The 13,933-nt window shown below is 49.2% G+C and overlaps 1 protein-coding gene across 2 annotated transcripts in view; it reads left to right on the top strand.

The window, feature by feature from the left end:
- MYO7A (myosin VIIA) overlaps window positions 1-13,933 on the top strand; it is a 106,456-nt gene that overhangs the window by 34,551 nt on the left and 57,972 nt on the right. For both annotated transcript variants that reach the window (XM_034759124.1, XM_034759123.1), the window contains one exon: window positions 10,087-10,224. In XM_034759124.1, the coding sequence (XP_034615015.1) occupies window positions 10,087-10,224 (138 nt within the window). The remainder of the gene's footprint in view (window positions 1-10,086; window positions 10,225-13,933) is intronic.

The raw sequence follows: 13,933 nt of genomic DNA, 5'->3' as shown, positions 1-13,933 counted from the left end.
ACCTGTCCGATATGGGACTGGAAGAGGAGAAATTGTTGCATTACCGCCAGAGACGACCCCTGCCTGCCGATAGTTGGGGGGGCATTGTGAGGGCAGCCGGCCTCAGCAGTGTTACTGAACATGCTCGGTCTGTGTGAGCATGCTCAGTACAAGCCAAGCAGCAAATCTGGGGTGGCACATGATCCCACATGCCCTCCCCCCCCCCCCGATTGCAGCCCACCTAAAGTAGCCCTACATAACATAGTTTGGGAAGAAGCCTCCAATACCCAAATCCAGCTTTTTACCTTAAAAATATCATGCAACAAAACTGCAAAGAGATTCATTTTTTTAATGGTTTGAACTGTTTTTGGTGGTTTTTCAGTAAACGTAAGTTTTTGCAAGCAGCAGAGTTGTGCACAAACGATTAAGGCATGGCTGATTTGGCCTAGGATTTCCTTCTTGTATTGCTTGGCCCCTGGTGCTGAGCGTTGGTGAGACTATCTCTGAATGTACCTTCCAGAAGAGACTCATACAGGAGCTGCCATAACAGATCAAGCCACCGGTCAATCAAATCTAGCATCCTGTATCCAGCAGTGACCCATTTTTGATGCTTTAGAGGGAGCTAGATAAATTATGTACCCAGCCAAGTGTATCCAACCAATAGTACAAAGCGGTTCACAGATGGAACCCATGACGCCGCCTGGAGGCATGACGTTTGTTCAACCTAATCTCAGTGCATAGGGAACTTTTGATGCTGCAAACTGAGTATTGCTATAACACCGTGCAACTTTAAGCCCTAATCCACCAAGTGTTAATGCCTGCGAGTAGCTTTATGCCCACGAGTATCCAGTTGCGTAAAGTTATTCACGTGTGTGTTTGCAGAATCGGGGACTTTCTTTGTACAGTGTCTTTCAAACAGCTCAGTCCTGCAAGGCATTGGGTTCAGTCGGAGTTGGGGATGTGGAGTACCTCCCAGGGTTGCAGTCTGTACACCAAAGCACTTAGACTCATAGGCCTGTCTACACTACGCAGTTAGGTCGACATAAGGCAGCTTACGTCGACCTAAGTATGTCAGTGTACACGCTACAGCCTTGTCCCACCGACGTAAGTGCCCTACTACACCGACATCAGAACTCCAGCTCAGTGGCCTAGCTAGAACAGGAAAACTGGGTGGGCCCCGGCTTTCAGGTGGGCAGCAATGACAGGGGGATTACGGTTTTGTGGGACCCTGAGCCAGGACAAGAGAGCATCCCCCCCACACTCTGGGTGCGGGGGCTTGCCTCGTCCCCCCGCCTGGTGCTCCTACCGGGAAGTGGGGTCTGGGAGTGGGGGCTTGCCCCCCTCCGCCTGCCCACCTGGTGCTCCTGCCGGGGAGCGGGGTCCAGGAGTGGGGGCTTGTCCCGCTCAGTGCTCCTGCCAGGGAGCAGGGTCAGGGGAGCAATTTGGGTGGGCCTGGATGCTAAGTGGGTGCTAACTAAGTGAGGCTTATATCGGTGTATTTAGGGCAACGCAGAGTCTGTGCAGACACTATGTTACTTACATCGGCTGTTGGCTTTCTTGGTAAGAAAACTGGGCTGCTAGAGCCTGGTTACCCCTGGCTTCTTGCTCAGGGAGCTGAGATGCCCGGGAGGCTGTCCCCCACTCCCAGCAGGGAAGGGGAGGTGAGAGCCTGGGGGGCAGCTGGGCTCCCGGGGGGGCAGCTGGGCTCCCAGCAGGCAGCTGCGCGGAGCTGAGAGCCCTGGCTCTCAGTCCCCCACACTGCCCCTCTTCAGTCGATGGAGGTGCTCCTGGTGAAGGAAGGCATCACCCATGGAAGGAAGGTAGAGTGGCCATCAGCTGTAACACAAGCTCTATATTAAACATTCTGGCTGAAGGAGAGCAGATGTGTTTCTTAGCGGGGTTTGAAAAGGGACGGAGAATAAATGATACGGAGAGAGGCAGGAAGGTTGTTCCAGGTGGCAGGAGCTGCGGGGCGAATGCCCTTTCACCAACAGTAGTGAGAAAGTGGTGAGGAGGCCAGTGCTTAGATAAGTGGAAGGAGAGAGGATAGAAATAGACACGGTCCTGAGAATTATCGCATTATTCTGTGAGGCGAGAGTGGTGCCGAATCACAAGGACTGACAGAAAACTCAGAACTCCCCTCTTAGTTATTCCTTCTTTTCACCTTTTTTCTATTCTCTGTCTCTCTTTTTTACCTTTGCTTCTTGTAGTTTCTCTGTGGCTATGCATCCAGTACTTTTGGCCAGTCACCAGCACCCACTCCAAAGGTAAAATAAATACTTGAGTTCCTCTTTGAATGTTCACTTCTCTTTGATAAATACTATGCTCTTGCTGGTTCACTGCTACCCCTGTGTTGTTTGGGATGGACCTGTTACAGCTGTCCATCTTGTTCACAGAATCTGCTTAGGGTTTGTTCCGTAGATACAGAAATATGAGCCATTGTGTGTATTTGCTAGATTCAACCCAGGAACGCTGAGGTTCTGCAGAGGACCCAGGGATGATGGAAATCCAGTTTGGATAAAGTCATAACCAGCCCACACTCTTGGTCTTTAAACCAAAACCTTTTTTGAGACTGGAATAATTATGGTTAATTTTAATTGAACTTGGTAGGCTAGATCTTAGTCTGTCCTAAATCAGTGTAGCTTTGTTGACTTCAGTGGAACGACACTGATTTGCGCCAATTGAAGATCTGGGCCAGTTCCATTTTCACACAACTCAGCCCTTCAGAGTTTCATTTGGGAAAAGAGGGGGGCTGTTTGATTGTATTGGCGGCTCAGTTGGAAGTACGGCTATTCTCACAAGCGGGCTTATTCTAAGGGTAGCTCAAACTGACCCCAGAGGATCAGATACCGTAAGTATTAAACTTTTGGGTGCTTATCCAAACTGGAGCTCTAAACCTTACAGAGATCTTTCCAAACTAACTTTTAGACTTCACTCTGGTTCCGATAGCTTTCCAATCCTTCCCTGCTTCTTGTCTGGCTATAGTGTAGCATATAGTATAATAGAGAATAACATTTGTGATGCTAGAATTGTGGTTGTGTCAGCATTTCCACGACAATCCTCTGATATCAGGAGGCTTATATTAGAGATGGGCCTGACTTGCGAAATTCAGATCCAGATGTGGGTCTGAATTGTAATCTCTCCCAGCTCTGCTACATTCCAGGGTGGCTGAATTTGGAATTCCACTGTGGGCGCTTATGAACAAAGGCCCTGATTTAAAAAAAGAAAAAATTCACAGCCAGATTTTGAAACCAAATCTTCTTCCTTTCTGCTCTCTAACTTCCAGGGCATGTGGGTTGTAGTGTCATTTGGGCCCATCTCTAGTTTTAGAACTTCGCTACACACCAAACACTCCCTTCTAGGCTGAAATGTGATGGGTTCTAAACACAGGAGAGAATTAATGTGGAAAATGTTTTAGAAATGCAGCTGCCCAGTTTGAGTTTGAGGAAAACAACGGGACAAACAGGTTTTACCCACTTCCTCCGTGTGTCTGCTCTCTTCTGGCTCAGAAGAGCTTGATCTTTTAAAAATAATGAATTAAAATAGTAATTGTTAAGCACTGAGTCAAACGGTGGAATGGTCATGTGGGAGCATATTTTCAATCTGTGCTGATATTGATGATCCGTGTAACAGAGATCCAAGGGTGACAATAATACTTAGCTCTATTAAGTAGCGTTCTGCATCCTTCAATCTCAAAACTTTTTCAAAGATTGTAAGCTGTTTGGGGCAGTGACCATCTCTTCATTTGATGTCTGTACAGTACCTAGCATAATGGGCCCCTGATCCTTGATTGGAACCCTGAAGGACGTACCACAATAATTTTTTTAATAATAAAGAAGGGTAAGTATCACTGACCCCAAATTTCAAATGGGGAAACTGAGGTACCAAGCAGCAATATGGTCTAGTGAATACAGCACTCGACACTGACTTGGGTGACCTGAGTTCTGTTCTGGACTCTGGTGCTGACCTGTGTGTACCCTTGAACAAATCACTTTGCTTCACCATGACTCAGTTTCCCCTTCCACCCTTTCTCAGTTTGGTCATTTGGATTGTAAGCGCTTCATGGCCGGGTCTGTCTCTTACCTCACCTAGCACGATGTGCTGTGTTAGGACTAATCATAATAGCGAGCAGTGAAATGACTTGCCCAACACACGAGCTCAGTGGCTGAGTTGGGAACAGAACCCAGCTCTCGGCGCTCTGTCCTGTGGGCCTCATTGGTTCCCTCTCTCACTACTTACAGAGATGCAGGTATGTAGCAAAATATACAGGGAGACAGTGGTTTTCAACCTGGAGGTCTGCAGACTATGTCTGAGATTTCCAAAGGGGTCTGCACTTCCCTTTGAAATTTTTGAGGGGGTCCTCAAATGAAAAAAGGTTGACAACCCCTGCTGTAAGACAATGGTACAGAATCAATATGATCCCTCAGTGCACATCCTTGTCTCCTGAAAAACTGGATCTTTCACAAGCTTCAGGGAGCAGGCGAAAGATTTTTTTTTGTCCCCATCACAAGCTCAACACGCTGCTCATAGCCATGTAGATACTTCCCTATTTAGTGAACTCCTTTCATTCCTGGAATAGACAAACCCTCTCTTTCCTAGTCTGGAACCTCAACCTGCCACGTGTCTTGTGTTGCTGATGGCGTGTGTCTCTCTGCCTTCGTTTTCATTAACTCCAGTGTTCTGCGAGTGCAGATCCTCTTCCTCTTTGAAGAATTTCACTGTTGCCACGAGGCATTCAGTGCCCGCCACTGCGCTCCTTGCACACCCAGAACTCCAAGGGAAATCAATGAGAGTTCAGGTTTCTGAAGGACTGTCCCACACCCTATGGCTTGGCATTCATTCACAATGTGTGTCCCTTCACTTGGAGCTTTGGTGACATGGGTCTGGTGTCAACTTGAACGCTGCATGTCTTGAACGCTGTAAAGGCAAAAAGCACTGTGTCTGCCAGAGCAATGGGCTAGTAACAGTCCTTGCTGGTGCTAAGGAATGATGCCCAGGTGCTCCAGCGAGGGCTATCCCTACCCATACTCAAAGTATGCAGCTGCATAGAGCAGCTGCATGCTGCTCCAGCCCCTGCTCCGCCTCTTCCCCATGGCCCCCGCCCCTGCTCCGCCCCAGCCGCGCCTCTTCCTGCCCCTGCTCTGTCCCAGTCCTGCCACCACTCCCCTAGTCCCCTGAGGACTGCGGCCAGGCCCAACCCCGCACTCACCGGCAGCGGTAAGTGCAGCGACCCGGCCCCAGCCCGCTCCGCTCCCCTGGCTCCCAGCCGCACTGCCGGCAAGTGCTGGGGGGTGGTTCCTCCCTGCCCCCCCCCCAAGGCTGGGAGCCAGAGCGGAGTGGGCTGGGGCCGGGTCACTCCACTTTCCGCCACCCTGTGAGTGTGGGGTCGGCCTGGCTGCCCTGCACTCACCAGGCGGCAGGAAGTGGAGCGACCTGGCCCCAGCCCACTCCTCTCCACCGGCTCGTACTGGGGGACAGTTTTCGCTCTGACCCCCCCCCACAGAGGCCTGGGGTCCAAAACAGCCCCATGTGAGGGGCTGCGTAGGGCACCCAAATGGCTAGTGTCAGCCCTAGCTCCAGCCTTGACCATTGTTGCGTGTAGAGGAGCGGACTCACCCCTGCAGCACCTCCTGCTGGTTACTTCCAGGAATTAGCTCATTCCTGCTCCGGAGCACCCTCTGCAGGCTGGTGATCCGCCTGTCCTCTGGCCCCGTGTCCCTCCCAGGACCCCAGTGCCCTTTTACTGGGGTGCTACCCCCTGGCAGTACCCCCACAGTTCTGGGTCTCCCCCTCCCAGGGGAACCCCCACCCACTATCCCCACTTTGCCTCAGTCTTGGCTACTGCCCAGTCTCCATCTAACCCCCATTCAGTGGGGCAGACTGCAGTATCAGCCACTCATCACAGGCAAGGTTGGGTTTGGACCGGCTGCCTTTACCCAACCTCAGGCTGCCCCTCTGCAAGCCCAATACCTAGGTGGGCCTAGAACTAGGCCCTGCAGCCTGGGGAGTTGGTGGCCTAGGGCTTCCCAGCTCCTAAGGCCTTTACCCAGCCCTGCCTCACTCTAGGTCCCCAGATGAGTTCGCCTGCCTGCCTGCCTGCCTGCCTGCCTGCCTGCCTCCACTCAAAGGGGGACTCCTCAGCGTCTGGCTGCCCTGGCCTTCTTATAAGGCTGAGTCGCTCCGTTTAGGGCGTGGCCCCAGCTGCAGCCACTTCCCCTATCAGCCGGGGTTTTGCTCCTTTACACAGCCCCAGCCCTCTGCAGGGCTGGCTTTAACCCGTCCCAGGCAGGAGTGGGTGACCACCCCACATCACGGCGGGACGCAGTGGCCAGCACTGGGCAGAAGCCTGTGTTGTGTCCTGCCAGCAGAGTCAGTGCTGATTTGTATCCCGCGCTGGGTTACTGCGTATGGCAGCATGCAGTTTTCTGGCTGCAGAACGCAGGCTGATCTGAGGTGGTGGAAGGAAGTGCGTCTGAAGCGTGTATGAGTGCTGTGTGGAACGCATGCCTTCCCGTGTCTCCCTTCTGTATCCATATCTCCCACATACGTCATCTGAGTCTCCTTGTTTTTTTTCAAAGTGGAGAAATTATTCACTTTAGGCCAGCCTAGTTTGAGAGCCAAATCAAACTTCCGTCCTGGCTGGCCATTAGGGAGGACTGCTAGCCTTCTGCTGAGGTACGATATTTATGGCATTGTCCAGAAGCCCCAGTTCCAATTGGGGCACATATAGTGCTGGGTGCTGTACAAACACAAGTAAAAAGATAGTCCCTGTCCCAGAGACTTTTACAGGCTAAAACTGTGAAAGCTAGGAAGTACCTATTACAATGAGAGAACCTATGTGAATGCTGGTCTTTCCCCAAGGGATACCTTCTGACCCATGGAAGTCTGCTGCTTTTGGAGCAAAGGAATTTCTTTCTCTCAAGGTGAAACTGACACCGTCACTGCCTTAACCAGTCTTCCTGGAAGGCTTGTCTACTCCTCTTTTTGACCCTTAGTTGGAATAAAAGAAAAGGGCTTGATTCTCTGCTCACTGACACTGGTGTACAAAGGAATACCACCACTGAATTGAGTGGAATTACACCAGCATGAGAGGGAAGTCTGGTCCAAAGCCTTGCTTGAGGTTTTGTGTATAATTTAATTTCTCGTGCAGATCCCAGACCCTGGATCTCACACTGCATTTTTCAGAGTGGCCTGTGTACAGAGGTGAGACGCAAAGTGTCGTGTGCTAATGGGGACCCTGCAGCCGCTGAGCGCTCTACTCTGATTGGGCGAGTCGTGGGCTACATAAGCCCTGCCTGTATATAGAGCAGTGGTTCTCAACCTATTTACCATTGTAAATAAGCCACATCCAATACTACCTGTATGGCCCTGAGGATGTCACATGGGCCGCAGCTCTGTGCTGATTGGGCTGCAAGCGGCCTGCGGGCCGCAGGTTGAGAATCACTGATATAAAGGCTGGAGTGTTTGGAACCTAAGTTGCTTTCTGGCAGCTTGTGTTAGAACCGTCTCCCCAGTCATGCCACTGGAAGAGGCACTGAGGCCTGGAGGTGAAACCTGCACCGTGCCCCTCTGCTGGCGGCAGGATGCGTGGGAAGAGGCGGATGCTGAGGAGAAGCTGGGAAGCAATCTAGAGAGGCAGGATGGCCCCCTCCCCAGCAGCAAACAGTCCCCGTGTTCCTTGTTTTAGGAGGCCTTGGAAGGCTTCTGATGACCCCTCCGCCCTAGCAGGGCCGAACAAGGGCCTCCCGGTCAGGCCCAGATCGTTGTGCTGGGAAAGGACACCTACATTCACTTCCAAAATGGGAATTTGCTAAGCCTGGTTTCTGCCTCTCTATCTGCTTCTAACCCCTCCAGCAGCCAGCCCGCCGTGCTGCACTGGAGGTGGCCACTTACCCTGAATTAGCAAAGCTGCGTGGTGCTGTTGATTTAAAGCAGCCTCATCCCACTGCCCTCCTGCTATCCGAGCAGTATTATCGCTGACACAACCTGTCCTCCTCAAACCAGACTCTGCTAACACGGTATTTATCACCAACTCCACAGTACTCGCAGGGGTCCGGGTCTGTGTCTGTTGATATAAATTACATATGTTAGCAATGTATCCCCGTGTGAAGGTTTGCTGGGATAGCTAACGGTTGCCGCACTAAACTCTCCTGTTCTGGCGTTGCTGGGTTTTTCTGGTGTGTGCATGAGCTGGATTTGAACTGTTCACTTTCCCTTTTGGAATTCCACGATGACTTTCTGTTTTGTTGATTGGTCTTCATTGTACAATTGCCTATGGCCAGAGCTGTTCAAAATTCCTGAGAGTTTTCCAGCGGGGTTAAAGTCTTCAATGTTGATGTCCTCCAGCAAGATGCTGCTTGTATGTTTAGCGCAGTGCCCAGAGACTTTGGTGATGGGCACTTTTAGCAACTGAGAAAAATACATAACATTTGGCAAATATTGCCCATGATAGTGGGGCCACTTTTTGTCTGCAGCCCCTGCTCATCAGCCAGTAAAGAACGCAAGGCCTTTGGAAAAGGCATGGCAAAATCCTTTCTTTGTGGGACCTCCCACTTAATCCTCTGGAATCTTCCCAGGACTGATTATCTAGTGGGATGTCCATGTCCCATGGAGTTACAGTCTGGTGCCCAACTCAACCGAGTCCTCTGGTGTTACCTACATCTTCCATACGCGTTCTTTAAACATCTAGATAGCTTTTGATGTATAGTTGAACCCCATAGAACTGAATAGGACAAGGGACACACGATTTATTGCTATGATTTATCAGTGTAATTGGTGCATATTTTAGGACGTAACCCAAGCACGGATAATTTGATAAAAAGGACTCAGATAAACTAAATTCTGCTGCACTTTCCTGGGGCTTAATCTGACAAGGCTTTCAAGACCTACACTGTTCATAGTTTTCACCAGCTAGGGAGAAGTGGCTAGCGGATGGAAATGTAATGTACACTTAGCTAGAGCTCTAAGCCTTGAACGGATTTTTTAAAACCTACCCAGAAAATAGAAATTGAATGGACATCCACAAAATCACCCTAACTCACCCCAGATTAAGTTGTCCCCCCATCAGTCCAGTTAATATCCTCTTCTAAACACAGAGAAGATGCTCCCAACATGAATCCACTTAATGGAAGCTGGGGAAAATAGACAGCTCTTGCCAGCATCCCCTGAAAGTCAACAAATCCAAGTTCAAAAATCTTCCGTGAAAATGCCTTGGTGCCATTTAAGGGCTTGATTGTGTCCCTATGGGCCTGAAGATCCAACACTCAGTAAAGATCATTGGAGTCTTGCATGACACTATCGGCAAATTACAATACCCCTGGCATTGAGTCAGCTGTGCTGCCCGGTGCATCTGATAGGGCAAGAGCCACTTCCCATCTGTGTGCCTAGACCCAAGGTCCACATAGCCCACCCAGAGTGTAGGGCTGAGACACCTCACTCCCCCTTGTGGTCCAAGTCTCTATTCACAGACTTTATAGACTGATCTGTTTTAAGGCCAGGAGGGATCGTTAGATCTAGTCTGACTTCCTGTATAACATCTCAACGATGCAACAAGCCAGTGCAGATCCTTGTTTGGAGCATCAAGCAGGTCCATGACAAATAAAAATTATGGCCTTTACTTTACTATGAAGCTCCTGGGTTCCTCTGCCCGGAGGTAATTCCTGCACACTCAGGGATTTCCTCTAGTCCTTGCTAGGCATGCATTATGTAAGGCACCTTTGGCTGACTGCATGGTCTCATGCCATATGTACTGTCTGGAGCAGGGAGATGGAAATACGCACAATTGGGCCAGATCCTCCACTGGTGTAAATAGAGCTGTGCTGACTTCCACCAGCTAAGGAGCTGGCCCAACTCATAGCAAACTATGAATCCGAAAGCCTCACGGGGAAAAACCTCCATGTAGTTTCCAGAAACAGATGATATTTCAGTTCTCCCCTTTGCTTCCTCAGCCAGTAAGTCTGAACGCTATCCCTGCACCATGTTTGACACACACACCCCCGCCCCTGCTCCAGCTAGGGAGGAGGTTCCCGGTGACTTGGCTAGAGGGGAAAAGCTCTGTTATCCTTTCATTTCCTGAGACAGATATGTTGTGGTTCCACTCTCTTCCAGGGAGCAGAGACAAGGAAGCGCTCACCGACACTTAGCAGCCAGTTCAAGCGATCTCTTGAGCTGTTGATGAGAACCCTCAGCGGGTGCCAGCCCTTCTTCGTCCGCTGCATCAAACCTAATGAATATAAGAAGCCCATGGTAAGTGCTGGTTCGCCCTCTTTGTGGTGTGTTTTGAGTGTCCTTATAGAGGCAGCGTTTACATCTGGACGCAATACGGGTAAAGCCCTGGACCCATTGATGTTGATGGCGAAACTTCCATCGAGGTCCATCTGTCTGTCTAGAAACCTAACCTGCACTCCTGACTCATGCCTGCAGCCCCATTGATGTCAATGGGAACTAGTCCCATTGAAGAAGGGTTTGCAGGATTGGGTCCTTTCTTTGTAAAGCATTTTCTGCAAACTGTCCCCCAAAATGTTTTACAAAGAGAGTGCCTCGTCCCAGCACCCCCTTCCTCAGCTGTGTAATCCTTAGAGACCCATGCTGGAGCCTCTCCCCTTTAGGAAAAGCCCTATAGATTTCCATAGAGAATGGTGGTCTTCTTATAGAATGTTTGAATGAAGCTATAGAATTTGGGAGCAGGGTTACAATTCTCTGTTCAGTTCTATGGGTGGGTTTAAGAATCCTGCAGAAATCATCTCCTTCTGTAGGTTTGTAGGTTGATTGCTTTGGAATCCTGTTTGATTTCAATAGAACATTTGTAGTTTCACCCCTTGTTAGAGCAATATCTGAGAAAGTTCTACAGAAATTAAATAGGATTCTAAAGCAATCAACCTAATAACCTACAGAAGGAGATCATTTCTATAGACATTTTTCATGTGAGTCAGGCTTGCTGGATTGTGTCCATAAATACAGTTAAAAGAACAGATGTTAGAGATACTGAGAGGCACAGGTGAGAGGTTAGCCATGTTTTCAGCTGCGATTTCCCAGGAGATGCAGGGATGAGATGAAGAGGCCCGTTCCAGCTTTAATGTTTTCAATCTAATGAACATATAACAGCCCATTAATCCATCTCCTTTGGCAGGCAGTTAGAATGTGCATTTTCACCAAGCCGATTGCCCTAGCAGCTGAAAGTCAAAGGAAAGAAGTACTCAGCCATTTAAAATTACTAATACGTAGTAAAACGATGATCTGTTTATTTGGATTTGTTATGACTATTTAAAATTCATTAGTACTTTGGGGACAAATTGCAGTTACCAGATGAAAGGGAAGAGAACACGTATACATATCCCCCGATAAAGTAAACTTTTTAGGGTCTGATCCTGCATTCTTTGCACACTCATAGTTCCCACTGAAGTCCCTAGGAGTTTTGGGTGTGCAAGGACTGTGAAGCATTGAGCTCCTCAGGCTGTGTGCTGAACATCCCCAATTCCACACTTTGCAGGGTTGGACCCTAACCTTACTAAAAATCTCTATTGGTCACTAATCATTACTTATAATACTTGAAAAGAGGTTCTCTTATTTATTTCTCATTTCAATTGCTGTGTGTTATGGTTTGTCTGTGACTGGTGTCTTTGTAAGTTATGGATACACTGGGCAAAATTATGCTGTCTGTTACATCTCTGTCCAGATTTAGTAGCTATGGGTAGAATATAACTCTGATTGTTACCGGGGCAAAATGGCACAGAAATTCTAAAATTATAAACTTCAGTTTGGTAATTTTATCTATATATTTGTAGTGAACGTATATGTGTGGATCTGTTGTTTGGCAAAACAAATACGATCAGACAAATATTTTGATGTCTCTCTATGAGCAGTTTGTTCTGTCCCGGGTGTTTGTTTAGTGTGTGAGTGGGAGAGACCGAAATTAAAAAATATATATATAAGTGCACTTAATTGCATATTAACCTCAAAACATAATACTAGTGTTAGTTTATCAGCAGAGATGAGCCCAAATCAAAACCATGTCACCCCAGAACTTGGAGTGTGTTGAAACGCAGAACCTGGATCCAGATGCAAGTTTAGCAAATTGTTCCAAAACCCCAGATTTGAACTCCCCTGAGTTTTAGAATGATCTGGGTTTGGAATTCTGCATCTATTTAACTGCTCTGTAAGGACCAGATCTTGCAGCCCACAAAGCAGTTGTCCCCGACTCACACCAGTAGCCACAGGGGTGTCAGTGAAACTATTCATGAACGTGCGGATTGCAAGATTAATCCAAAAGAGAAACACAAATTGGACAGTTAATGCTAAGCTCTGTGCTGCAGTTTTGTAAGATGTATAATGTGGTTTCGTACTAAAATGGGAACATTTATTTTTGGAATGAGTTTAAAAATACAGAACCAAGAAACAGATCATGGAACCTAGGGCTGTGCAGGAAGGTTGTGAAAGAAAAACATTTTCTGTGAGTTAATTTTCTGTCCCAGGATATAAAGGAAAGTGTGCGGATAATGATAGGAAATGGGATAGCAGGAAGTGAAAGGCCAGTGGAAAGTCCTGGTCATTTGTTATTTTACATGATTTTCAAACTTTTGTCCGTAACTTTGTGGAATGTTTTGCTTCCCCGTGAAACTTACCTTGGAAAATGACTTTGTTTTCACCCAGTTGTGTCTTTCCCTTGCTCCCGCACTGTTGTTTCTGAATAGTTGTGTGTTGTTGTAAGTAGTGTGGAAGAAACAAATGTGATTAATGAACAGATTGTGGGAGGGAAAAAAAGAATATCCATAAATTGGCAGCAGTCTGTGTAATGTAGGAGCCCACTTAATGCCCATTTCAGGAAGGTATGTAAGCACATGCATAACTTTCAGCGTGTGAGTAGCCCCATCAACATCAAGAGGACTGTTTGTGAGCTCAGTTACACGCGCACACACACACACAGACATAAGTACCTTCCTGAATCAGGGTGGTTTGCCCCTTTAAGCGTCTGGGGCCGGCCAGCCTTGTTCAGTTAGCACACCCAGCTAGGCAGGGGTCCGGTGTTGCCTGTAAAGTTCTGAGAGAGCTCAGTTCGGGGGAGTTGCAGGAGGGGGAGGTTTGCTCCTGGGTCTGGAGCAGAGAAAGGGGTACAGAGTGAGAGGCCTCTGGGCTCCTGCAGCTTGTATTAGTCAGGGGAATGGCCTTATTTTTCGTTACTTTGTGTGTTTATTTGAATGAATAAACCATGCCCTGGGGGAAGGGCCCGAAAGCATCTCTGGAGTAGTGTTAGTCCTGCCTGGACTGGGGAGAGAGCCCAGCAGCCCTGCCCCGGGCTTGATCCTAAGACTGTTGGAATCAGTGGGAATCTTTCTATTGGCTCCGCTGGGCTCTGAGTCAGGTGTTAGGGCCCGATTCTGCCACCCTTTGTTCACAGTGAGTTGCCCCTGAATCTGCAAGCGGCTGATGGTTACTACTCAGTATTAGCAAGGGTGGCAGAATCTGGCCCTTTATGAAGAGGAATTATTATTAAGTAGGGTTACCATATCTAATAAATAAATAAAGAGGACCCTCCACGGGCCCTGGCCCCGCCCATTTTCCCACACCTAGCCCCGCCCCAACTCTGCCCCTTCCCCGCCCTAACTCCGCCCCCTCCTCCCTCCCACTCCCAGCCACGGGGAAAGGGCTGCCCCAGCGCTACCGGCTTCACGGTTTGCCGGGCAGCCCCCAGACCCTGTGCCCCCAGCCGGCGCTTCCCCAGCGCAGCTGGAGCCCGGGAGGGGAAGCGCCCAGCCGGGGGCGCAGGGTCTGGAGGCTGCCCGGCAAACCGTGAAGCCGGTAGCGCTCGGGCTTTGGGCAGCCCCTATGCCTCCGCACCCTGCGCCCCCAGCCGGGCACTTCCCCTCCCGGGCTCCGGTGGCGCAGGGTCCGGAGGCACGGGGGGGCGCCCGAAGCCGGTAGCGCTCAGGCAGCCTGGCTCTTAAACAGAGCCGAAGAG

This window comes from Trachemys scripta, chromosome 1 (assembly GCF_013100865.1).
Source record: "Trachemys scripta elegans isolate TJP31775 chromosome 1, CAS_Tse_1.0, whole genome shotgun sequence".
NCBI classification, from domain to species: Eukaryota; Metazoa; Chordata; order Testudines; family Emydidae; genus Trachemys; species Trachemys scripta.
This window is presented reverse-complemented; position numbering and strand designations above follow the sequence as displayed.